We start from the raw sequence: 27123 nt of genomic DNA on the forward strand, positions 1-27123 counted from the left end.
TGTAACATATAACTGGAGTTAATTTTTTTTAATTGTTACCGAAGTTTTAATTGATTTACCTATATCTGGCATAATCATGCTAATTTGGTTACTGAAAATTTTTACTCAAGAAATTCAGAAACAGTCAGTCTCTAAATAACTAAGTTGAAATTAGTGGTAATGATAACACATACACTTAATTTATAATAATATTAAATTTATTTTAACAACATAGTAAAACATTGTAAAGAAGTCTGCAGATGCTGGAAACCCAAGCAACACATACAAAATGCTGGAGGAACTCAGCAGGCCAGGCAGCATCCAGGAAAAAGGTACAGTCAATGTTTTGGGCCGAAACCCTTTGACAGGACTGGAGAAAAAAGCTGAGGAATAGATTAAAAGGTGGAGGAAGGGGAGAGAGAAACACAAGATGATAGTTGAAACCTGGAGGGGGTAGGAAGAAGTGAAGAGTTGGGAAGCTGATTGTGAAAGAGACAGAACGTGTAAGAAAGAAAGGGAAGGAGGAGCACCAGAGGGAGGTGATGGGAGGGCAAGGAGATAAGGTGAGAGAGAGAAAAGGGGATGGGAAATGGTGAAAGAGGGCGTGGGGGGCATTACCAGAAGCTTAAGAAATCGATGTTCATGCCATCAGGTTGGAGGCTACTCAAACAGAATATAAGGTGTTGTTCCTCCAACCTAAGTGTGGCCTTATCACAACAGTGGAGGAGGTCATGGATGGACATATCAGAATGGGAATGGGAACTGGAATTAAAATCGGTGGCCACTGGAGATCCCACTTTTACTGGCAGATAGAGTGTAGGTTCTCGGAGAAGCAGTCTCCCGATCTATGTCGGGTCTCACTGATTATCAGAAGGCGACACTTGGAGCACCAAACACAGCATATGACTCCAACAGACTCACAGATGAAGTGTCACCTCACCACGAAGGACTGTTTAGGGCTCTGAATGTTAATGAGAAAAGAGATGTAGGGGTAGGTGCACCAGTTGTTCCACTTGCAAGGGTAAGTACCAGGAGAGAATCAGTGGGGAGGGACGAATGGACAAGGGAGTCATGAAGGGAGCGAGCCTGGCAGAAAGCAGAAAGCGGGATGGACGGAAAGATGTGCTTAGTGGTGGGATCCCATTGTTTCGGAGAATTATGTGCTGAACGCAGAGGCTAGTGAAGCTAATAGGTGAGGAGGATGGGGTAAGAGCAGAAGTGCATGAAATGGAAGAGATACAGTTGAGGACAGTGCTGATGGTGGAGGAAGGGAAGCTCCTTCCTTTGAAAAATGAAGACATCTCCTTCAATCAGGAATGAAAAGCCTTATCCTGAGAGCAGTTGCTGTAGGGACAGAGGAATTGAGAAAAGGGGATGGCATTTTAACAAGTTACAGGGTGGGACGAGGCATAAGTCAAAGAGTTCAGCATTGGTGCAGGAAGCAAAACCAATGCAGTAGTCAATGAAGCATAGGAAAATCGCAGGATGGTCACCATTGTAGGTTTGGAACATATACTGTTCCACATAGCCAAAAAACAGGCAGGCAGAGCTGGGACCCATGTGAGTGCCCATAGCTACCCCTTTTGTTTGAAAGAAGTGGGAGGAGCCAAACGATAAGTTATTTAGTGAGGACAGGTTCTATTAGGCGAAGGAGTGTGGTGGTGGAGAGGAATTGGTTATGTCTAGTGTCCAGAGAAAAAGGGAGAGCTTTGAGGCCTTCCTGGTGGGGGATAGAGGTGGATAGGGACTGGACATCCATACTAAAAATAAGATGATGGGGGCCAGGGAACCTGAAATCATTGAAAAGATCCAGAGGTGTGAAGTGTCATGGATGTAGGTAGAAAGGGACTGAACTGGGGGGAGAAAACAGAGTCGAGGTAACATTGCATACATTTTTAACGAGTCTGCAGAAACTGTACTCTAACAATCATGGAACCAAAGCTAATGCCAGGCTTGAATGATTAGAGGTTTTAATAACTATAGCCTTCCTGCCCACTGATATCAAAAACCTTTTCAGATTTTTGTTTTGTGTGGCTTTAATTATCATTCCAAGCATAAATCTGATTTAAAAATATGATGCATATTTTTCTGGGATTTTAATTAATTTATTTAAAACCTTCTATCACCAATTTACAACAGCAAAGTAAAAGTCACCCTTCAAATTGTTCAGAACAAGGTTTTTTGCTCTTACAGCTTTGTTGTTATTCAACTATTTTTTTCAGAAAGTAAGAAGATATAAAACCAGGAATTCCATACGTAAAAAGCCAATGTTAAAAAGAAAAATCCATGCAAATGGCACAAAAGCAAGAGGACTGGATCTATGATAACCATACTGCAACACATTCATGGAAACACTCTGCAGTTTACTAAAAGTACTAAAAAAAAACTGCTAATCTAAAGCTGTAAGAGAAAAACACAAATAAACCCAGTAGTAATAAGTGATTGTATTTTTGCTAAAGACCTTCTCCACCTTACCTCTGGAATAGATTTCACAAAACGAATTCCATCATTTGCTCCTTTTTCCTTGGCTAAGCAACTGCAGAAGAAATCCCAATAATCTCTCTTGTTGCCAAGAAATGAAGTTTTTTCTTTCAGGTCAAACTTTTAATGCAAATTATGAACAAGAACTGTCAGAACAAAACTTTGTAATTATAATAAAATAAATGTAATACAGTTTATAAGGAAACAAACATGAGAATTGTCCAATACAGTCTAAAATCTGTTTCTTTTAGTTCAAAGTTCAAACTCACATCTAGTCTTATTATTATAGAAGTCATATTCACCAACCTTTCACCAAACCTCCACTCCAAGTTTTAATCATAAAGCATTCATTTACAAAATTTCTGTTTGGAAAAAAAAATTTCAGCTGTTCAATATTTTATTAAAAGTGATATTCATTTTACTGTAAAATTCCTCAAGTTCTTAGCCCAATGCTTATAATAGTTTTCACTTATTGTAAAATATAGAAATTTAAATATTTTTCATTGAGCTTCCATGCTTACACACAGAATATGGAATGTTAACTACATCATAAGGATCACCAAATTACAGTGAAACTCAGGTATCAAATTATTTGGATATCCTGACAGCTCACTGTCTGGTTTACGGTGTTCTGTTTCTCATACTCCTTTTAAACTTACCAAGGCTTTGTTTCCATGCTCTCTTCAAGTTTATGGGAAAATTCATTATACTACAGTGCAACATCTAATACAAGTAAATTAGAAGTATTGTGTCTAGAAGTAATATCCAATAGTCTGGAAAATCAGAGTGTATGGGGGGGGGGGGGGGGGGGGTACCTTCCAAATACTGAAGATGCTATATTATTGGAGTTTTACTGCAATGCGAACTTTTACTTCAATAGCACTTTTCATGACTTCAGGATTTTTTATACTGAGCATAATAACATCATACTTTGGAACAGGATTAGGCCACTATGCCCATTAAGTCTACTTCACCATTCCATCATAGCTGATTTATTACCCCTCTCAACCCCATTCTCCTACCTTCTTCTAGCAAACAATGACACCCTTACTAACCAATAACCTATCAACCACTGCTTTAAATATAACAAATGACTTGGTCTCCAGAGCTGTCTGTGTGTTGAAAGATTCATTAATACTTGTGAACACAGGAAACAGATTAAAGCATCTAAAATGCTGGAGTTCAAGTTTAAAATTACTACCTTTACAGAAATGTCTCATTTAAACCAAAGCTGACTAGGTGTAGCTTATGAAATTTGGCAAACAATTAAGTGATTAAATATATGTCAGCTCAGGTCAGGTGATAACTCTTTCTGAACTTCATAGCACACAAGGTCTGTAAGTCTACTAGTGAGAATATCTATCAAGTGGGTTTGATAGCTGAATTCTTTCAAAATTCGGGTATATCACTTATCTGTGAACATTAATGTACTGTGTAAACCCAAGGAATGTTGTGTGTCATGCAGATTGTGAGGTTAAGGAATGGGATAAAAAGGAGTGACCATTAAAACATCTAATTGATTTATGAGACTGTGTTGATGAACACAATATGTTGTTAAATGAAAGAAAGCAGACTGCGTTAAAGGGTGAAAACAAAGAATTTTTCTGTCTCTTGATGACCCTGCGCTTGTGAAACTTGTATTTATGAGGATGCCTTCCCAGGCTTCATTAGATTTTTAACCAGAATGGAATCACAATCGCTGTCTGGTACCAAAAGGTGGTTTCACAAGTCGGAACTGGAGTACCCCTGACAACAACTGTGTGGTGACTAGGAATCATGAGCCAAGAAATCTCTGTGACTTGTAGAAATCTTTGTGACTTACTATGTAGTATTTTGTGTAGTTTAATTGTGCTATATATTTTTATGAAAATAAACTAGGCTTAAGTTACTTTGTTGTACTTGTATGCTTACAACCACATCTCCTGGACACTCAAATACTTGGGTCAATTAAGAAAGGATGGCATTTTCCAAGCGAGAATAGATAAAGACTGTGCAGTTCGACTGTTTCAAGACTAGTCTCTGAGTCTACCCTTTCTTTTGCCAAAGACTTCATGAAATTATCATTTGACTTTTATTTTCAGTAGTTAAGTTTGACATCCCATGGATGACAAGCAGGGGTTGTTCTGAGCTCCAAAGCTGCAGTTTGTTTTGTATGCACTTCATTTTGTATGAACATCACTTCTGATACGGAAGGTGTTTTGCCATAATTTCTTGCGCGAGTTAATTTGGATTTTGACTTGAAGCACACACGGTAGAAAGACATCCATCTCCATCCACTCTTTATTTGCCCTTGAAACTGTAATATCTGTGAGTCTTAAGTTTTGTCAATATTGGTAAACATTTACCATTTGTACTTTGAAAGAAGATGGTAGCGGTACAGACAATGCACAAGACAAGATTTTTTGCGCACACTAGTCATTACAATTTAGACAGAACATTCGGTGTTGAGGGCTATGGTCCTAGCACAGGTCAATGGGAGTAGGCAGTTTAAATGATTTGGCATGGACTAGATGGGCTGAAGGGCCTGTTTCTATGCTGTATTTTTCTATGACTAAGTATTAGGTTGCCGTTATGCCACAAGTTCACTCTGGTCCACACAGCATAGTTATGGAATGTTGCATGGTTAACACTGATCATGAGCATACCCGATGGTATTGGTACATACAGGTGCACAGCAATTCAGTATTAAATTCCCTAGCTCTGTACACATTAACTGCAAGGGCAATACAGAGTTGATGATAAATAGAGGTAATAAACATGTAAAAGTTTTCTGTGTGAATATTATGGAATTAGTAAACAAGGATTTCCCTATAAGTCTATGGTTGCAAGACCACGTAGTTCAGGAAATTCCCAACGGCAGGTTTTCCCAGACAACATGGTCCCTTTACATCATCATAACAGGAAAGATACATGAAATGAAATGGACAGTTGTATTTCTGGAATGACATAAAATAATCTAGAAACGGTCAACATCATATTTCAATCCAGAGTGGAAAAGAGATGTTCAGTTGCATAATGCTGAAAATTAGCAGCATTATACCACAGAATTTCTAGGCAATATTTTTTGTCAGTATTATACATCCATCAATTTCAATGTAATTGAATTTTAGAAATGGTGCTCAATGCACAAATATGTACTTTCTACATGCAGCATATTAACTGGGTCAGTGATCCCCAACCACCAGGCCGCAGACCGGTACTGAGCCGCAAGGCATTTGCTACCGGGTCACAAGGAAATATGATTTGGCAGTATGAAACGATATGAGTCAGCTGCACCTTTCCTCATTCCGTCACACCCACTGTTGAACTTGAACGCATGCGAGGTCAATACGCACGCGAGGTCATCAATCGGTCATTAACCTACAACTGCTCACTGAGTAAAAAGCAAACGTCACTTGAGAGTTTCTTTGGAAGAGGTGTTAGGGATATAAAAGGCCTAACAATGATAATAATGCAGAGACAGGTGAAATTGAAACTGCAAAAAAAAGCTTTCTTCAACAGAAAATACAACAAGTCGTACATAAAATATTGCTTTAATGCAACCAGCCACTCGCATGCTCCAAGCCCCCTGTGTGTGATATATGGAGACAAGCTGTCTAATGAGGCAATGAAGCCTCATTAGACAGCTTTGGCACCTTGAGCCCAAGCATCCTGCACTTTAAGCCAAACCCATTGAGTTTTTTGAGTGGAAAAAACATGAGCAAGTGGGACAGAAGCAAGTGCTGAGAGCCACCACCTTCACAAATGCTGCTGCTCTGAGAGCGTTGTACTTAGTGGCTAGCCATATTGCTAAGGCTAAGAAGCCTTTCACTGTTGGTGAAGAACTGATTCTGTCTGCTGCCAAGGACATTGGCGGTGAACTGTTAGGAGAAGCTGCAGCTAACAGGATGACTCAGGTTTCTCTTTCAGCCACCACAGTTTCAAGGAGAATCGATGACATAGTGGAGGACATCAAAGCACAGCTGTTGGAACGGCTTAACGAGTCACCATGGCATGCTATCCAGGTTGACGAGTCTACCGATGTCAACAACCAGGCAATACTGCTGGTTTACATGCAATACATATTTCAAGACGATGTGCACGAGGATATGTTGTGTGCACTGCCACTGCCAACTAACACAACTGGGGCAGAACTATTCAAGTCTTTGAATGACTACATGTCAGGCAAACTGGACTGGTCATTCTGTGTTGGAATATGCACAGACAGGGCTGCAGCAATGACTAGATGGCTGTCTGGTTTCACTACCCGAGTCAAAGAGGTTACTCCTGAATGCCAGTCTACACACCACGTCATACACAGGGAAATGCTGGCTAGCTGAAAAGTGTCATCTGATCTTACAGCATATTGAGTGACATTGTTGAAGTTATCAACATCTCAAAGCTAAAGCCCTTAACTCACATCTGTTTAAGCAGCTTTGGAAGGAAATGGATGCAGAGCACAAATGCCTTCTCTTACACACTGAAGTCAGGTGGCTATCAAGGGGGAAAGCCCTGGCCAAGGTTTTTCAGTTAAGAGAGCCACGACAGAGATTTCTTTCAGGAAAAAAGTCAACACTGGCAGCACACTTCAGTGATATGGAGTAGATAGCAAAACCCACTTATCTGTGTGACATCTTCTACCTGCTCAATGAAGTCACTTCAGGGGAGAATGACAACTGTCTTCAAGTTGTCTGCTTTCAAAGCCAAACTGGAACTTTGGAATGGCAAGTGGACAAGGGCATATTTAACATGTTCCCAACATTAGCTGGGATTTTGGCAGAGACGGAGGCTGCACCGTCCTTCTCAGAGCTGGTGCGCGTTCACCTAGCTTTGCTGTCAACAGCATAACTTCCCAATCACAAATGACCCAAGACGTGCAAAGGAATGGGTCCGTGACCCATTTGTGAACATCCCCGGTGAATCATCCATGTCAGCGCGGGAAGAAGATCAACTCCTAGAGCTTGCATATGACGGTGGGCTGAAAAGTATGTTTGACATAACATCTCTGCTGGCATTCTGGATCAAAGTCAAGGCCGAATATCCTCAGATAGCCACAAAACCACCGAAAACGTGCTTTCATTTCCACCATCATATCCCTGCCAAGCAGGGTTTTCTTCAATGAATGCAACGAAAACTGAATTGCGGAATAGACTGGACATTAGGAACCCCCTTCTAGTATCGCTGTCTCCCATCACCCCTCGATGGGACCATCTTGATGCAGGGAAACAAGCCCAGGGCTCCCACTGATTCAGCCATATTGGTGTGTTACAATGATTTTATATGTTCATACAAGGAAAATATGTGGTGTGTGGTTAATATCCAAAAGTAACTTAAAATGGTATGATGCTATTGACTTATAAGTGACTTATAATTGACTTTTCACTATATTCATGTGAGGAAAAATATGTACTGTGTGTTTAATATTAAATTCATTAGATAAACCCTTTTAGAAACGAAATTGAGTGTATTAGCCACTTATAATTGACTTATCACCTATATTCCGGTCATGATTAAACACACCCCCCCACCCTGTTGGCCGGTCTGCAAGAATACTGTCAATACTAAACCGGTCCACAATGTAAAAAAGGTTGGTGACCCCTGAACTAGAGGATGAATTATTTTCTTATAAATAAATTCCCATAAAGACAAGATGTAAACAGAGAACACTGTAAAAAGAAGCAAGCATTTGAAACACCCTCTAATTTATTAGATCCGGTTTTTGTTTAGTTTCATGTACCAAAGCCTACTAATCATCTATACTCTTATTTTATCTAGCCATTATTTATTGTAAAAAAAAACCTGCTTGATGCAGCAATTTGTTTCATAATTATAAATCAAATAACCAACTTATTCTGAATAAACAGCAACAAAAAAATACTGGAAAAACTGTTTAGATAGACTTAGTCATTGTTTCTGTGGTAACCAATGTCAACCAAAACCAACTTAATGACCACGTAATGGGTGTGTTTTTCATTGAAAAGAGAAACAAATCACTAACTAGCTACTATAACTTGACTTTAATCATGCACTATTAGTTGCTGATGAACTCTTTGTTTTCTGGGATCTTCTTACCTGAAGGAGGTATTCTAATTTTAAGCAGCATTTGTGGAGATTTGTACTATCATCAGTGATTGCATCACCATTTTCCTTATGTTCTCGGCTTAATTCTGAAATTGCATCTGCAATAATAATGTTACACATAACCTCAAAATTTCACATACGTAAACATTAACATCAGTGAAATGAGCAGAAAATCCACCATTTCATCAATTATATTCATCTTGCCTACTACTGCCTTCCTTTTGTTTTGCATTATACCCTTACTAGCAGCTGCAACCCCTTTAGTCTTTTGGCGATTGTAAATCATGAGTTCAAATTGCATGCAGCTTAGTAGTAGAATGATATTTGAAAGAAGTAAAGAAAGAAGGAGAAAGAAGAAGCTGTCTGGGATTACTTGGAAAGACAGAAGCAAGTGAGACAGCCAAAGCCTGCAGGACAACTGCAGCAAGTTTTCCAAGATGCTTGGAACAACTCACTAACTGATTTTCTTATAAAACCACATGACAGTAACTAAGAGAATTGATGCACTTTTAAAGGCCAATAGTGGTCACACCAAATACTGAATTGTTTTAGTTTTTTATTGTTTACGGCACTTCATAGTAATTTTTAACGCTTACAAACATTACAATCATTTTTGAAAGCGTCTTCGCTTTTCAGAATGTTTTCTACATGTGCCTAAGACTTTTGCACAGTACTGTATATTGCAAAATAATCATAATCTGCCAGTTCTCAAAGCTATACCACCACTCCATTCCTGATGAAGGACCTTGGCCCTAAACATTGACTGCTTATTCCCTTCCAAAGATAATTTTGGCCTTTCTGAATTCCACCAGCATTTAGTGTGAGTTGCTCAAAACTCCCAGTAACTGTAGAATCTCAACTTTATCCCATACCCCCACTTATTTCCCTGTAGCTTATCCATTTCTTACCCACACTTATCTGCTCTCTGTTTTTCCTACCATCCAACTACATAGGGAAAATTTACAGCACAAATAGCCTTAGCAACCAGCTTGCTTAAAAAGTAAGAAAATCCACAAAGTCAAAGACAGATCTTACAAATTGGATATAGGCACTGGCAGAGGTCAGGACTAAATTCAGTTCACCTGAGCTGTGAGACAACAACAACATTTGCTGAAATTGTTGGAAAAAGGTACCATAAAGCTGGGGAGCTTAAAATTTCATGTGCTGTTTGGACATCCATAAAGGATTCTTGTGCATTTTACAAATTCAGAAATTTCTAATTCCTTCAATGTTGTTTCAACCCCAAGAGAATAATTATCACTCCTGAAAAACAAATGACTTAACCTTAACAAAGGGGCAGAAAGTATCAGGAGGTATGGGAGAATGGTAATGCATGGAGACAAAGATATTATTTCTCAGATATCCTTACAATGCATGAGCATGTCTGGGCAGAAGATCCTACCAATAGCTTTTAAAAAAACAAACATACCTCCATCATCCTCAACATTCCTCCTTCTCAGGGCACTAAATATCATCAATATAATTGAAATTGTGTTGTTCAAGTAATATTTAAAATACATTTGTAGGAAGAAGGTTACGATAGAGCAAATTTAGAAATACTAACCTTTTAGATCACGGATTATCCTTTGTATCTGATTCTCTCCAACCGACCCTGCCATTGTAGTGACTTCCAAACTGATAACTGTTAATTGGAAGTACTTTAATCAATACAGTTATTGAAAATGCTGTTGTAGCACCTAGCAGTGAAATAAAAGAAATAAACACCCTGAGCTTCACTGCAAAGCATTCTGTATAATTCTAACATACGACTGGGTTGCAGTTTGTTGAGATCTTCTTCTTCTTCTTCATAATATTTAATGGCGGATGGTAGACCACGAGGTGCATTACCGCCACCTACTGAGCATCATTCAAGCACACCAAATACTTCCAGAAAATCTTCCTCCACCTTTGTGTCGCTACAACCTTACTCTGAGCATTAAAATCCCAACCAATAGTTAACAAACTTCTAGTATTCCATTGTATAAAAAAGAAAAAGAACATTAACAACCCTGAATATTATTTACTTCTCCTTGTAAAGCACTCCTAAATTCTTCTAGAATTTACTCTTTTATCTCCAGATGTTTACCACGTCATGAAAAAAACAAATTTTAGCTTATCAACAATCAATAAATCCTTTGTTATAAATCATGCACTTTACACACTCACTTTATTCTGTCAGTATCCTGGATATCAGTAAGTCCCATTAACCTTATCCTCTGTACTTTCTGCAGAGCCTCTGCATATGAAATACCCATTTCTATTCGAACATGATGCACTTCCACAGCTTCCTTATATATAGCAGAGCTATGTTCCCCTCCACAATTACCATAGTCATGTTCTCCACCATGACCAAATTTCTGGGACTGAAAACATCTCAGAGGGAGCAGCACATAGATTCAGACCACATACTGTGCCTATAAAAAGTATTCACTCCCCTTGGAATTATTTATTGTTTTACAACATTGAATCACAGTGGATTTAATTTGGAGTTTTTTGGGACTGATCAACAGAAAAAGACTTTCAAGTCAAAGTGAAAACAGACCCCTACAAAGTGATCTAAATTAATTACAAATATAAAACACAAAATAATTGAAAGCATAAGTATTCACCCCCTTTAAGTCAGTATTTAGTTGATGCCTTGAACCTGTGTGGTTAGGTCTCTATCAACTTTGCAAATCTGGACACTGCAGTTTTTCATCATTCTTCATTATAAAACTGCTCAAGCTCTGTCAGATTGCATGGGGATCATGAGTGAGCAGCCCTTTTCATGTCCAGCCACAAATTCTCAGTTGGTTTGAGGTCTGACTCTGACTTGGCCATTGACTCCAGGACATTTAATTTTGTTATTTTTAAGCCATTCCTGTGCAGCTTTGGCTTTTTGCTGAGATCATTGTCTTGCTGGAAAACAAATCTTCCAAGTTGCAGTTCTCTTGCAAATTGCATCAGCTTTTCCTCCAGGATTTCCCTGTATTTTATAGCATTCATTTTACCCTCTACTTTCACAAGCCTTCCAGGGCCTGCTACAGTGAAGCATCCCCACAGCATAATGCAGCCACTACCATGCTTCACAGTAGGCTTGGTGTGTTTTTGACAATGTGTGGAGGACAGTAGGCTGATAATTGGTGAACGCTCTCTTGCACAGAGGGGAAGACTGTAGGTTGATAATTGGTGAGTGCTATATTGCAGACAGGAGGATGGGTGGCTGATGAAGAGCATGAAGTGCATTTTCGGAGCATTGAATGGACTTTCCAACTCGGGTTGTGACGTCAGCCTCTCCTTCCCAAATTACCGTGTTAGGGCAAAATGCAGTATGAGAAACTGAAACAGTTTCACTCACAAACAGTATGATAAGTCAATGTATGGATGACGTGTCACATGATGCTAAAAAGGGTTTGTGTGATAAACTGAAAAACAACATCTTTTCCATCCAGGTTGATAAATGTCACGTTATAGCATTTGTAAGCTTTGTAAATTATGGTAAAATTCAAGAAAAAATTTTCTGTTGCAAAGAGCTACCTGGAACAAGCAAAGGCAAAATACATATAATGTTTTGTCTTCATATCTGGAAACAAAAGATTTGTCTTGGAGGAACTGTGTTGGCATCTGTACTGATGGTGCTCTATCAATGGTTAGCTCCATAAAAGGTTTCATTTCTCTTGTAAAAAAAGAAAATCCTGAAGTTGTCACAACACACTGATTTCTTCACACAGAGGTGTTGATGTCAAGGGCTTTTGGAGATGAAATGAAAAAAAGTTCTGGATGATGCTACAAAAATGGTTAACTTTATTAAACAAAGACCAGTTCACTCGAGAATGTTTAAAAACCATGTGAAAACCTGGTCAAAGAGCACACCAATCTCCTGCTACATACAGAAATCCGGTGGCTTAGCAGAGGAGTTCCCAACATGGTGCTTAAGCTGAAAGGTGAATTGTAGGGGTACTTTCACGAAAACAATGTAAGTCAGATTTTGCTGAGTGCTTTTAAGATGAAGAATGGCTGCAGAAATCAGCCCACTTAGCAGACATCTTTCATCATATGAACCAGTTGTACAAGTCTCTGTAAGTCCCTAGAGAAACTGTTTTGACTTCTTGGATTTAAAAGGAAACGGAATCTTTGCAAAAATCATGTTGCAAAAGGAAATCTTGAAATATTTCCGCTGCTGCTTGGGCTAAAGAGTGAGGAAGGATATCAGAATGTCTAGAGTCTTATTGAAAACAGAAATTTATTATGCTTGCCTTATGTTTTTAAAATTTATGATAGGGAAAGAAAGAGATTAATTTCAAGAAAGGTAAGCTAAACTTAACTACCTGTTTTTTTTCAAGAAAGGTGGGCTAAAATTCATTCTCTACTCGAAAACAGCAGTGACAAATATTTTTGGATTAGTATGCCTACAACTTACTGATCACACAAATGTAACGAGCCAAAGAGATAATAATTTTTACACAGGGGTTTACTGAGACCTGAAAATTATTTCAAGGGTTCCTCCAGGGCAAAACAGTTGAGAAAGGCTAATCTAGAAGAACTCCGGTGATTATTCCCCAAAGCCACAGTCATTCAATATAATCCACTGGTGTAACTTTCCCTCCTCACACTGCTTTTAATCCTAAAGCTTTCTCATGTTCCTTAGGGTGAGTACAAGAATGGGGTGCGTGCAGATGTTCAGGAAATGGAGGAGATGCGGATCAATGATATAGAGGAAGGGAAACCCTGCTCTTTGGAGAAGAAGGATATCTCTGACGTCCTGAAAAGGAAAGCCATATCCTGGGAACAGATATGGTGCAGACAAAGGAACTGAGAAGAGGGAATAGCATTTTTACATGATTCAGGGTGGGAAGAGATATAGTCAAGAAAAACAGTGGGAATCATTGGCTTATAAAAGACTTTGGTTACCAGTCTGTCTCCAGAAATCAAGAAATGTTGTCTGAAATGGACCAAGTGAATTTAAGGGCTGGATGGAAGTTAAAAGTTGAAGAAACTGACAAGCTCAGCGGGGATGCATGAAGCAGCACCGATGCAGTTATCAATGTTGCAGTGGAACAATTCGGAAGCATTACCAGGGAAGGCTTGGAACATGGACAATTCTACATAGTCAACAAAGAGGCAGGCATAGCTGGGACCTATGTGGGTGCCTATGACTACCCTTCAAGTCTGGAGAAAGTGAGAGGAGCCGAAAGAAAAAATGTTGAAGGTGAGGACCAGTTCTGCCAGACTGAGGATGGTGGTGGTGGAAAGGAACTGGTTGGTTCTTTTATTGAGAAAGAAGCTGGCCTATTCTTTGGGCAGAGGGGTGAAGATCAATTAGAATGATAAGTAAATGAGAGGCATTTGCTGATTTAATTGGGATCATGAAGTAAGAGTAAACTGTTGTAGATATTGAGGGGAGAAATTGGTGAGAGTATTTAGTAATCAAATGAAGAAAGTGAATAAAATGGAAAAGAAAAAAATGGTAGCCATTAATAACAGGGAAAATAATTAATTAAAATAACAAGTATTGTTACCTCTTATTTTAATTAGTCTTTAGCATGGAGAAACTGAATGGAGATTCAGTAACTGTTTTGCAGAACACCTCAGTTCAGTCCTCGAGAGTGACTAGCGGCTTCCTGTCAATTCAAGTTTTCTTTGTATTTCCATTCAGATCTCTGTTTTTGAACCCTTACATCACTTCAAAAAAGCTGAACATAAACTCAGGAAACACCATCCTATCAACTGGCTGGTTATGGTCAATAATTCAGTTCAATTCAATTCAATATTTCCAAACACGAGGAAATCTGCAGATGCTGGAAATTCAAACAACACACACAAAATGCTGGTGGAACACAGCAGGCCAGGCAGCATCTATAAGGAGAAGCACTGTCGACGTTTCGGGCCGAGAGCCTTCGTCAGGACCTCTTATAGATGCTGCCTGGCCTGCTGTGTTCCACCAGCATTTTGTGTGTGTTGTTTCAATATTTCCAACTTGTTTCTGAAGTGGGCAGTTTTATAGACATAGTGTTACGAACCCCGTAACTGGGTCACTTACCAGCAAAGATGGAGACGTCCGTTGAAGTCTGATGATACTATTTTTAACAGCATTTATTAGTAAAAATACACAAAAATAATATCAATGCAGATATACAGATAAAATACGTCGTCAATACTAAATCTAAAAGTGTGGGTATAATAATAATCAATAAGAAATAAGCTCTATCGTTGTCTAGGGGATAATGTATTGTCCAATGGAAATATAAAGTTCACTCAGTTCATGCAGCCTGCAGCCATTGGGGACCGCTGGGTTGCAATGGTTGGAGAGAGAGAGAGATTTGGAGAAAAACTTGCTGGCTTTCCTTATATGATTTCGATCCGTCAGGAGTCTCGTTGTCGTGGCCTTTCATTTGTGGCCTTTCCTTTAGCTAGACCGTTCTTCCGTGATGAGCCCACCACCCTGGCACGGGAGGACGCACACGACCTCTCACTGGCTTTTGCTATAAACGCTGTCACTGGATTTCCAGCGTTTCTCCTGGTGCGTCTAAAGGGGTTGTTACCCAGACCCTCTTTTATCCTTACTCACGGGGTCTCAGATGTCAATCAGGTTGGGATGATGCAATCCCTCAACCAGACCACTCTGGTTGTTCCCTGAGGGGTTTCAATGAATAGTACAGTACTCAATACACAATTCCGTCTCCAAGAGACAATAGCCGTTATCAGTGGTTCCGTTTCGCTGAGGTCAGGACACATTCCAAACTTTGTGTATTCTGGACGTCTCTCTCTCATTTCCTGGGTCTCAGACCCGAATAAATAGCGATCTTGCGATTCTCAAAAAGGAGGGGACGACTTTGTACCCTTCGGCCCCTCAGAGTTGCTTCACATTCATAACAATAGCTCTTGTGATTGATTTCCTTATAACCACATAACAATTACAGCATGGAAACAGGCTATCTCAGCCCTTCTAGTGCATGCCAAATGCTTACTCTCACCTAGTACCACCAACCTGCACTCAGCCAATAACCCTCCATTCCTCTCCTGTCCATATACCTATCCAATTTTTTTAAAATGACAATATCAAACCTGTCTCTACCATTTCTACTGGAAGCTCATTCCACACAGCTACCACTCTCTGAATAAAGAAGTTCCCCCTCATGTTACCCCTAAACTTTTGCCCCCTAACTCTCAACTCATGTCCTCTTGTTTGAATCTCCCCTACTCTCAATGGAAAAAGCCTATCCACGTCAACTCTATCTATTCCCCTCATGATTTTAAATACCTCTATCAAGCCCCCCCCTCAACCTTCTACACTCCAAAGAATAAAGACCTAACTTGTTCGACCTTTCTCTGTAACTTAAGTACTGAAAACCCAGATAACATTCCAGTAAATCTCCTCTGTACTCTCTCTATTTTGTTGACATCTTTCCTATAATTCAGTGACCAGAGCTGTACACAATTCTCCAAATTTGGCCTCAACAATGCCTTGTACAATTTTAACATTACATCCCAACTCCTATACTCAATGCTCTGATTTATATAGGCCAGCATACCAAAAGCTTTCTTCACCACCCTATCCACATGAGATTCCACCTTCAGGGAACTATGCACCATTATTCCTAGATCACTCTGTTCTACTGCATTCTTCAATGCCCTACCATTTACCATGTATGTCCTATTTTAATTAGTCCTACCAAAATGTAGCACCTCACGCTTATCAGCATTAAGCTCCATCTGCCATCTTTCAGCCCACTCTTCTAACTGGCCTAAATCTTTCTGCAAGCTTTGAAAACCTACTTCATTATCCACAATGCCACCAATGTTAGTATCATCTGCATACTTACTAATCCAATTTACCACCCCATCATCCAGATCATTAAACAGCACTGGACCCAGTACAGATCCCTGAGGCACACCACTAGTCACCGGCCTCCAACCTGACAAACAGTTATCCACCACTACTCTCTGGCATCTCCCATCCAGCCACTGTTGAATCCATTTTACTACTTCAATATTAATACCTAACGAGTGAACCTTTCTAACTAACCTTCCATGTGGAACCTTGTCAAAGGCCTTACTGAAGTCCATATAGACAACATTCACTGCTTTACCCTCATCAACCTTCCTAGTAACCTCTTCAAAAAATTCAATAAGATTTATTAAACATGACCTTCCATGCACAAATCTATGTTGACTGCTCCTAATCAGACCCTGCCTATCCAGATAATTATATATACCATCTCTAAGAATACTTTCCATTAACTTACCCACCACTGACGTTAAACTTACTGGCCAATAATTGCTAGGTTTACTCTTAGAACCCTTATTAAACAATGGAACCACATGAGCAATACGCCAATCCTTCAGCACCATCTGCGTTTCTAATAACATTCCTTTTCTGTGTTTTCAGCCTAATTTCATACTTCCATCAACTACAGTTTTACATTATAGTTCAAAAGTTTTTTTTCTCTTTCCTGTTTTGCTTGTGCCTCTCTCTGTCTCCCCCTTATCGCAGATATTCCTCGTTCTCTCAACCCCCACATGTAAACCAAAAGAACTGATTTCCAGTCTTTCCCAATTACAATAAAACTCATCAGTCTGAAACTTTAATTTTGCTTCACTCATCTTCAAAGTCAAAGTCCAAGGTAAATTTATTATCAATCTACATTTATATCAACATATACAACCCTGAGATTCATTTTCTTGTGGGCATATTTAATAAATCCAATAATAATAATAATAGAATCAATGAAAGATCACACCCAACAGGGTGGACAACTAGTGTACAAAAGACACCAAACTGCAAATACAAAAGAAATAATAATAAATATATAAGCAATAAATATCGAAACCATGAGAAGAAGAGTTCTTGAAAGTGAGACCATAGAATAATACCTTGAATTCTTAGTACAATGGATTCCATTTCATTGGAACACATTGGAACCAGTGCATTTTGGCCCAATTAAGTGGCTGCCACAATTAGCCAAAGTTTCATGGAAATAGTTAAAAAGGTATAAAACAGACAAACTACTATTTAACTGCACAACAAATTATGTATTTAAATGACATATAGAACAATTATAACACTGCCAATACCTCTATAGTACTATAAAACTGTCTTAGTTCCTATCAGCTATCGACGAATCCAGTGTGCGCTGCCGTATTCATTTGACAGTAAATGAACAAAATCAGCACAGACACCTAGTGCAGATAACTGCCAATGTACAATGCTCTTAACAATTGCAATCTCCAAATCTTTATCTTCATTGCAACATTCAAGATGATTGTCAATATCTTCAAATTCTTCATAATTCCTAACTTGATGAACTAGTGAATTTTTTTTTTCATTTTCACCCCCAGATATTTCTGGCATCTCCATGCATGCCTGAATGCTTGAAACTGTGGTGAGCAAAACAGTTCTGAATTGCCGTACTGCTTATTTCTCGCCAGCTATCAGTGATAAAAATCACAGCTATTTGAGCACAAACATATGGAACTGATGCTACATAAAAACTGTTCGCTCTAAGCATGGAATAGTGATAGGATGATAGAAACATAGAAAACTTACAGCACAATATAGGCCCTTGAGCCCCCAAAGCTAGCAGTGTCTGTAGGTTTACGGAAATAAAACAAAGTCAGGTGTTTTATGTTTAACGAAACCCGTAACACATTTTATTGAACTCCGAAACTTGCACTATCAAAGCACACTAAAAATCTTTACATAATAATGTGATCACATCAGATCAGCCCCTTAAAGTGAAACTCCAACTCAATGTCGGTGGTTGTGAATTATGCATATTTCTCCCAGTTATGTGACCCTACACAACACCCCACCACTCACAGAATCCACTAAAACCAGTATTGTGAGCCTGTCTAAAGTGCAGGCAAGCAGCAGATGCCTCTGGCTCATGGTCACGTTGTGACACCAGGGAGTGGAATACTCCAAATCTTGGTGGGCCAGTTTAAGGCGACCTACTGAAATCTATGATAAAGGTCTTTTTACCCCATTCCAAAACATGGAACAGGCCATTGTAAGGGGACCTAAGGGGATGTTGGTATGTATCATGACGGAAGAAAACAAATGAGGTGGAATGTAAGTCAACAGGGACCAAAGAGTGCTGTATGCCTTGACAGGAGGTAGGAATAGGTAAAAGGGAATTGAATTTACTGAGGAGAGTGGAACACTGTTCAGAGGCTGACCAGGCAGTTGTGGCCCAATTTCATTTTAGGAATGAAATCACTTAAAGAGTGGTGAAACGACTCACATAGGCCCTTGGACTGCGGGTGATACTCCGTGGTGTGATGCATCAAATGCCAAGGTTCTGGGCCACTGCAGCCTTGAGGTCTGAAATGAATTGGGGACTGCAGTCAGAGGAAACATCAGATGGGTTTCAAACCAAACTACCCAGGTGCTTATGAACACATGAGACACATTTACAGCCGCCATTGATGCTAGAGGGACGACTTCTGGTCACCTGGTTATACAGTCTAGCATGGTCAGAAGGTGCGTGAAACCACAGGAGTGTGTAAGAGGACCCATAAGGTCCACATTGACATTGTCAAACCATTGTTCAGGGACCTCAAAAGGTGCCAATGGCACCTGAACATGCTTAATTTTTGCCACTGGCACTCCACACAAGCTGCAGTCCAATCAAGCACGTCCTTTTTGAGGCTGTGTCAAACAAACTTTAGTGCAACCAGTTTCTGTAAGACCTTCCAGCCCAGATGCAAAAGGCTAGGCATGGACTCAAAAACAGTCTGTCTACAGTTTGCGGTCACGAAGGAGCGAGGGCTACCAGTTGAGACATCTCACACAGGAGAGAAACCTTAGCTTTCCCAAACTTAGTGTCAGCCAACCACACACCCATGACTGTTGTTCAGTAAGCCTGGACCTCAAGGTCAGTATCTTGGTCAGCTGGGATGCAGGTATACTAGTAGGGTCGCATTAGAAAGAGCTCGCTTGATATCATCAAATACCCTGGTCATGTCCACTGACCAGTCAAGCACTTGGTTAGAGGTATTGCCTTTAAGCACACTATACAGAAAGTGCACAAGTTCAGCAGCTCATGGAATGAAGCAGTGTAGAGATTCACCATGCCTAAAAGATCCTGTAGTGAAATCCATAATAGCGGCTAGCTTTGATGGAAGAGGTTTTGTACCTTCTGTGGAAATGCGATGGCCGAGAATATCGAATGGTTGACAACCCAGACTGGCATTTGGCAGTGCTAATAATAAACTCATGCTGGCTTTCGCGCTCCAACAGTGTGCGGAGATGAGATACATGTTCGGATTTGGACTCACTGGTAACGTATGTTATCCAAGTAAACAAAATCTATGTCTTTTAATAGAAAGTCCATCAGCCATTGGAAAGTCTGTGCTGCATTATTCAGTCCAAACAGCATGCACAAAAATTCAAAAAGAAAAAATGTGTTTATCAAGCTGTTTTGGGAATGTCCTCCGAGCGCACAGGAAACTAATGGTGGCCCTTAACTAGATCAACTTCCGAAAAAATAAACTTTCCAGCTAAACTTGCAGAGAAGTCTTAAATGTGTGGGACCAGGTAACAATCAGGGGTGGTGACCTTGTTAAGTTGTCATTAATCACCACATGGGGGGGAGAACTACCATCAGACTTAGGGACCACATGGAGGGGTGAAGCCCAGGGGCTATTCAATTGGCATACAATTCCTTCCATGTTGGCATATTCAGCCTTCCCGGTTGCCAGTTTTTCTAGGTGCAGTCTCTGCACACGAGCATGGACTGGTGGGCCAGTTGAGGGAATGTGGCATTCAATCCCATGGCTTGTGACTAGTGGAGAATGTGGGCTCAATAAGGTCTGGGAACTCACATGTGATGTGTGCACTTGACAGTCATTATGGGGAACTTCCTGGAGGAGCAGTGTAACGACCCAAAGTCCTTGACATGCACAAGCCGACAGTTCTGAAGATCAACTAGCAGTCGTTGGGCACACAGGAAACCTGCACCGAGCAGAGGTCTAGGCACTTTAGCCAGGATGAAGCCTCGTGTGTAACATCGCCCATTCTGTCCTGTAAGTCTGGATCCCGCTGCCAGTCTTGTCGCTGTTTGCCTTCTCATCAATAGGCGATGCTGGTAGCACACTCACTTGAGCAGCCATGTCACAGGCGAAGCATCACTCTGAAGGAGTACCCATAATGGACAGAAGATGACCCCAGCAGCTGAAACCCACGGTATTCACAGACCTCTGATGTCCCGATGCACTGGCACTGTCGGAAATGCAAGGCGATCAGCACTTCCTAGTGTTCCTACCAAAGTGAGTATGGTAAAAGCTCAGGCCCAGCGGTGTGTTTCACAGCCATGGGCGGCATCCTTATGTCGGGGGCTTTGCTGACCAGGCAACTGCATTGGCTGACATGTTCAATAACTCCAGAATTGTCCTGCAGCATCGGGGTCACTAATGTAGGTTTACACAAATAAAATTAAGTGAAGCGTTTTATGTCTAACGAAACCTGTAACATATTTTATTGAACTCCAAAACCTATACAACCAAAGCGAGCTAAAAATCCTAATTTAACAATGTCAGACCAGCCCCTTAAAGCGAAAGCCCAATTCAATGTCAGTGGCTATGAATAATGCACATTTCTCCCAATTACGTTAACCTTCATGTCTAACTGCCACACAAGTGGACACTAATGACAAACTTTGACAACATTCTCCTGCCCAATTAAACAACAGTTTCCTAAATAAGCAAAGGAAATCCCGGCTATTTTCACAATTTTTATTTTGTTTTTTTCAAAGAGTTGTCCCAATTAACTAATGGCTCAATTAACTAGAATCCTTTGTATTTCCCACACTTTCTTTTACAGTCATAAAGTCATTGAACACTACAACACAGAAACAGGCCATCTGCTCATCTAATCTGTGCCAAACTATTAATCTGCCTGGTCCCATCAAAATGCACCCGGACCATAGCCCTCTATAACCCTCTCATCCATATACCTATCCAAAATTCTCTTAAAAGGTTGAAATCGAACCACATCCACCACTTAACACTGATATCTAGTTCCATTCTCTCACCACCTCACGTTCCCCCTCATGTTCCCTTAACTATATCACCATTGAACCTTAACCCATGATATCTAGAAGCAGTCTCACCCAGCCTCAGTGGAAAAAAACTGCTTGCATTTATCCCATCTATACACCTCATAATTTTGTATACTTTATCAATCTCCCCTCAATCTTCTACATTCTAGGCAATAATATCCTAACCTATTGAACCTTTCCCTACAACTCAGGTACTCAAGTCCCACCAACATCTATTTTCTCGGCACTCTTTCAATCTATTTACATCTTTTCTGTAGGTACGTGACCAAAAGTGGCCTCACAATTAGGGGTATTATACAATTTCCATATAACATCCCAACTCCTGTATTCAGTACATTGGTTTATAAAGGCCAACATGGCAAAAGCTTTCTTTACAACCCTATCTACCTGTGACTCCACTTTCAAGGAATTATGGATCTGTATTCCCAGATCCCTCTGTTCTACTGCACTCCTCAGTGCCCTAGCACCCACTGTGTAAGACCTACCCTGGTTGGTCCACCCAAAGTACAATACTGCACATTTGTCTGTATTAAATTCCATATGCCATTTTCAGCCCATTTTTTCAAGTTGGTCCAGATCCTTAAACAAAGTAACACCATTAACTATCCTTCAAACCTACGACATCTCACTCGTGGCTAAGAATTTGTTAAGTATCACTGCTAGGGTCACTGAAATTTCTGAAATACCAGCCTACGGGGTCAAAGGGAACACCTTGTCAGAGCCTGGTTATCCACCCTAATTTGCCTCAAAACAACAAACACCACCTCCTCTGTAATCTGTATAGGGTCCATGACCTTTCTGGTGCACATCTATAATCTCTGAGTCCATCTCCTGAGTAAAAAGAGATGAAAAGACTCTATTTAAGATCTCATCTGTCTCGGCTCCATGCATAGAGTACCACTCTGATCCTCCAGAGGACTAATTTTGTTCCTTGCTATTGTACTGCCAATGTATCTGTAGAAGCCCTTAGGATGATCCTTCACCTTGTCTGCTAGAGAAACCTCATGTCTTCTTTTGGCCCTCCTGATTTTCTTCTTAAGTGTTCTCTTGCATTTCTTAATCTCCACAAGTATCTCATTTGCTCCTGCCTGCATCTACCTGCTACATACTTCCTTTTCTTAACCAGGACCTCAATATCGCCTAAAAAGCAAGGTTCCATAAACCTGATATCCTTGTCTTTTATTCTGACAGAAACATACAAACTCTGTACTCTCAGAATTTCACTTTTGAAGGCCTCCCACTTACCAAGTACACCTTTGCCAGAAAACAACCTATCCCAATCCATCCTTGCCAGATCATTTCTGATACCATCAAAATTGGCCTTTCTCCAATTTAAGAACTTAAGACATAGGAGCAGAATTAAGCCATTCACCCTGTTGAATCTGCTCCACCTTTCCATCGTGGTTGATCCCGGATCCCACTCGACCCCATACACCTGCCTTCTCACCACATCCTTTGATACCCTGACCGATCCGGAAACTATCAACATCCACCTTAAATATATGCAAGGACTTGGTCTTCACCAGTCTGTGGCAGAGCATTCCACAGATTTGCTACTCTCTGGCTAAAAAAAATCCCCCTTAGCACTGTTCTAAAATGTCACCCCTCAATTTTGAGGCTGTGCCCTCTAGTTCTGGATACCCCACAATGGAAAACATCCTCTTCACATCCACCCTAAGTCCTTTCAACATATAGTAGGTTTCAATGAGATCCATATACATTCCTCTAAATTCCAGTGAGTACAAGCCCAAAGCTGCCAAACTCTCCTCATATGTTAACCCTTTCATTCCCAGAATCATCCTTGTGAACCTCCTCTGGACTCTCTCCAATGACAACACATCCACCCTGAGATATGGGGCCCAATACTATGCAGGAATAATTTATATTTACAGTTCTTTAGGTGGGTATCATCGAGATGAGCTTCTGGATAAAATACTGAAAATCCTGCATTATCCACATAACAAATATTAGCCATGGAGGAATTTATAACTTCAGGAGTAGATGCATTGAAACAGTAGTTTAGGGTTACTCAAAGTGCATTTATTACCAAAGAATAGATTTGGATACAATAAGGTCTTTTAAGACTTTTATATTGGTACATGGAGCTTAAAAGTAGAGGGCTATGCAGTAGGGATATTCTAGTCAACTTCTAGACTAGGTTACATGGTTGGAACAACATTGTGGGCAGAAGGGCCTGTAATGTGCTCTAGATTTTCTAAGTATAAATACTATTGATAATACACTAAGTATGGCCTGACTAGTGTCTTATAAAGGCTCAGCATTATCTCCTTGCTTTTATATTCTATTCCTTGTGAAATGAATGCCAACATTGTGTTTTCCTTCTTTACCACAGAATCAACCTATAAATTACCCTTCAGGGAGTCTTGCACGAGGACTCCTAAGTCACTCTGCACTTCTGATGTTTGAACCTTCTCCCCAGTTAGATAATAGTCCGCACTATTGTTTCTTTTACCAAAATGCATTATCACACATTTCTCAACACTGTATTCCATTTACAACATTTTTGCCCATTCTTCCAACTGGTCTAAGTCCTGCTGCAATCGCATTGCTTCCTCAGCACTACCTACCCCTCCACCTACCCTTCACATATCTTTACATCATCTGCAGACTTTGCTACAAAGCCATCAATTCCACTATCTAAATCATTGACAAAAAGTGTGAAAAGTAACGGCTCCCATAATGACTCCCCGAGTAAACACCACTAGTCACTGGCAGCCAATCAAAAAAGGCCCCCATTATTCCCACTCGCTGCCTCCGCCTGTCAGCCATTCCTCTATCCATGCCAGTATCATTCCTGTATCACCACAGGATTTTATCTTATTAAGCAACCTCAAGAGTGGCACCTTATCACATGCTTTTTGAAAAGCCAAGTAAATGATATCCACTGCCTCTCCTTTGTCCACACTGCTGTTACTTCCTCGAAGAACTCTAACAGATTTATCAGGCAACATCTCCCTTTACAGAAACCATGCTGATTTTGATTTATTTTATCATTAGTCTCCAAGCACCCCAAAACCTCATCCTTAATAATACACATCAACACTTTCCTAACCACAGAGGTTAGACTAACTGGACTATAATTTCCTTTTTTTGCCTTCCTCCCTTCTTAAAAGAGCGAAGTGACATTTGCAATCTACCTGTCCTCCGGGACATGGCCAGAATCAAATGATTCTTGGAGGATCATGACCAATGCATCCATTGTCTCTTCACCAACCTCTCTCATGACTCTCTCACAACTCTGGGATGTAGTTTATCTGGCCCAGGTGATTTATCCACCTTAAGACCTTCAAGTTTGCCTAGTACTTTTTCCTTTGTAATAGCAATGCCACTCACTCGTGCTACCTGACATTCACAGACCTCTGGCACACTGTTAATGTCTTCCACTGGGAAGAAAGATGCAAAGAATGCATTAACTTCATCTGCCATTTCTTTGTCCTCCATTACTACCTCACCTGCATCATTTCCCAGTGGTCCAATATCAACTCTCACTTCCCTTTCACTCTTTACATAACTGAAAAAAACTTCTGGTATCCTGCTTTATATTACTGTATTGGCTAGTCTGCCCTTATATTTCATCTTTTCCCTTCTTATTGCTTCTTTAGTTGCCTTTTGTTGGATTTTAAAAGCTTCCAATCATCCAACTTCCCACTCGATTTTGCTACCATATATGCCTTTCCCTTGGCTTTTGTACAGTCCTTGACTTTCTTTTTCAGCCACAGTTGCCTAACCCTGCCACTTGAGAACTTCTTCCTCTGTGGGACATATCTATCCTGCATCTTGTGAACTATTCCCAGAAACTTCAGCCACCTCTGTTCTGCTGTCATCCCCGCCAGTATCCTCCTCCAATGCACCGGTCAAGCTCCTCTCTCATGCCTCTGTAATTCCCTTTATTTAATTGTGAATTTGGATTCTCCACTGGAAGACCAGACCCATCTTTTTCCATACTTATCTTGAAATTAATGGCATTATGATCTTCAGATGCAAAGTGTACCCCTACACAAACTTCTGCCACCTGCCTCATGCCCTAATAGGACACCCAGTATCACACTCTCTTTACACACTCTCTCTACTTGGGACTCTATGCTGATTAAGGAAAACTTTCTGAACACATTTGATAACTTCTTCCCATCCAGCCCTTTTACTGTATAGGAGTCCCAGTTAATATGTGGAAAGTTAAAATCACCTCTATCAGAAGCTTGTTTCTTACAACAGTATGTGCTCTCCCTACAAGTTTGCTGCACAAACTTTTGGGTTCTCTGTAATATAACCCCATTAAAGTGGTCATACCATTCTTATTTCTCAGTTCTACTCATAAAGCCTCACTAGACGAGTCCTTCAGTCTGTCCTAAGTAAGCACAGCCATAACATTTTCCCTAACTAGTAATACCATCCCTCCCTCTTTAATCTCTCCCACTCCATCACATCTAAAACAGAACCACGGAAAAATCAGCTGCCAATCCTGCCTATCTTGCAACCAAGTCTCACTAATGTCTACAATGGTACTCGATATGCTGATTCATGCCCGAAAGCTCATCTGCCTTCCTATTTTACTCCTTGTGCTGAAATATACGCAGCTCAGAATGCCATGTTCAATCTTTTGATTCCTGACCTTATACGTAGGCTGAACAACATCTTTCTCCACAACCACTTCACTATTTGTTCTAGCACTCTGGTTCCCATACCCCTGCAACTACTGTTTAAACCCCTCTCCCCAATGGAGTACTAGCAAACCTTCCCACTAAGAGATTTGTCCCCCTCCAGTTCAGGTGCAAAACATCTCTTTTGCACAGGTTCCACCTCCCCTGTAAGGGAGCCCAATGATCCAAAAATCTGAAGTCCCCCCCTCACCCCCTCTGCACCATCTCGTTAGCCAAGTGTTAAAGCTGTACATCTTCCTATTTCTGGCCTTACTAGTACATGGTACAGGTAGAATTCCTGAGATCACAACCCTTGGGGTCTGTCCTTAAACTTAGCACCTATTTCCCTGAACCCACTTTCCAGGACCTTGTCACCCTGCTGATTCATGTCATTGGTACCAATGTGGATCCCTGGCTTCTCACATTCCCAAGAGCGCTGTGGATCCAAGATGTCCCTGAGCCTGGCACCCAGGAGGCAACAAACCACCCAGGAATCTCATTCTCATCCACAGACCCTCCTCTCTGTTCCCCCAACCCATGAATCCCCTATCACTGCAGCTTGCCATTTCTCCCCTCTTCCCTTCTGAACCACAGAGTCAGACTCAGTGCCAGAGACCTCACCACTGTAACTTTCCTCTGCTAGTTCATTCCCCACCGCCCCCAACAGTACCCAGAGTGCTATACCTGCTGTTCGGGAAAACAGCCACGGGATACTCTGCACTGGGTGCCTATCCCCTTCTCCCTCCTGACTGTCACCAAGTTACCTGTGGCCTGCACCTTGGGTGTAAGTACCTCCCTATATGGTTATCAACCCTTAAGACTCCCAAATGATCGAGAGTTCATCCCCCCACCCCATGCAGCAGAAGCCAACCTTCTCACTAAGATATCAGCGCCCCTCCAGTTCA

The 27123-nt window shown here is 40.6% G+C and overlaps 1 protein-coding gene across 4 annotated transcripts in view; it reads right to left on the reverse strand.

The window, feature by feature from the left end:
• The window catches only part of fyco1a (FYVE and coiled-coil domain autophagy adaptor 1a), a 210587-nt gene that overhangs the window by 180956 nt on the left and 2508 nt on the right, over nucleotides 1-27123 (reverse strand). For 2 of the 4 annotated variants that reach the window (XM_059945264.1, XM_059945266.1), the window contains exons 2-4: nucleotides 10085-10162; nucleotides 8512-8618; nucleotides 2455-2580 (exon numbers count right to left, since the gene is read on the reverse strand). In XM_059945264.1, the coding sequence (XP_059801247.1) occupies nucleotides 2455-2580; nucleotides 8512-8618; nucleotides 10085-10139 (288 nt within the window). In that variant the 5' untranslated portion in view covers nucleotides 10140-10162. Of the gene's footprint in view, nucleotides 1-2454; nucleotides 2581-8511; nucleotides 8619-10084; nucleotides 10218-27123 lie in introns of those variants that run through there. The other 2 variants (XM_059945265.1, XM_059945267.1) reach the window with 2 other exon arrangements.

Source organism: Hypanus sabinus, chromosome 20, assembly GCF_030144855.1.
Source record: "Hypanus sabinus isolate sHypSab1 chromosome 20, sHypSab1.hap1, whole genome shotgun sequence".
Classification (NCBI taxonomy): Eukaryota; Metazoa; Chordata; class Chondrichthyes; order Myliobatiformes; family Dasyatidae; genus Hypanus; species Hypanus sabinus.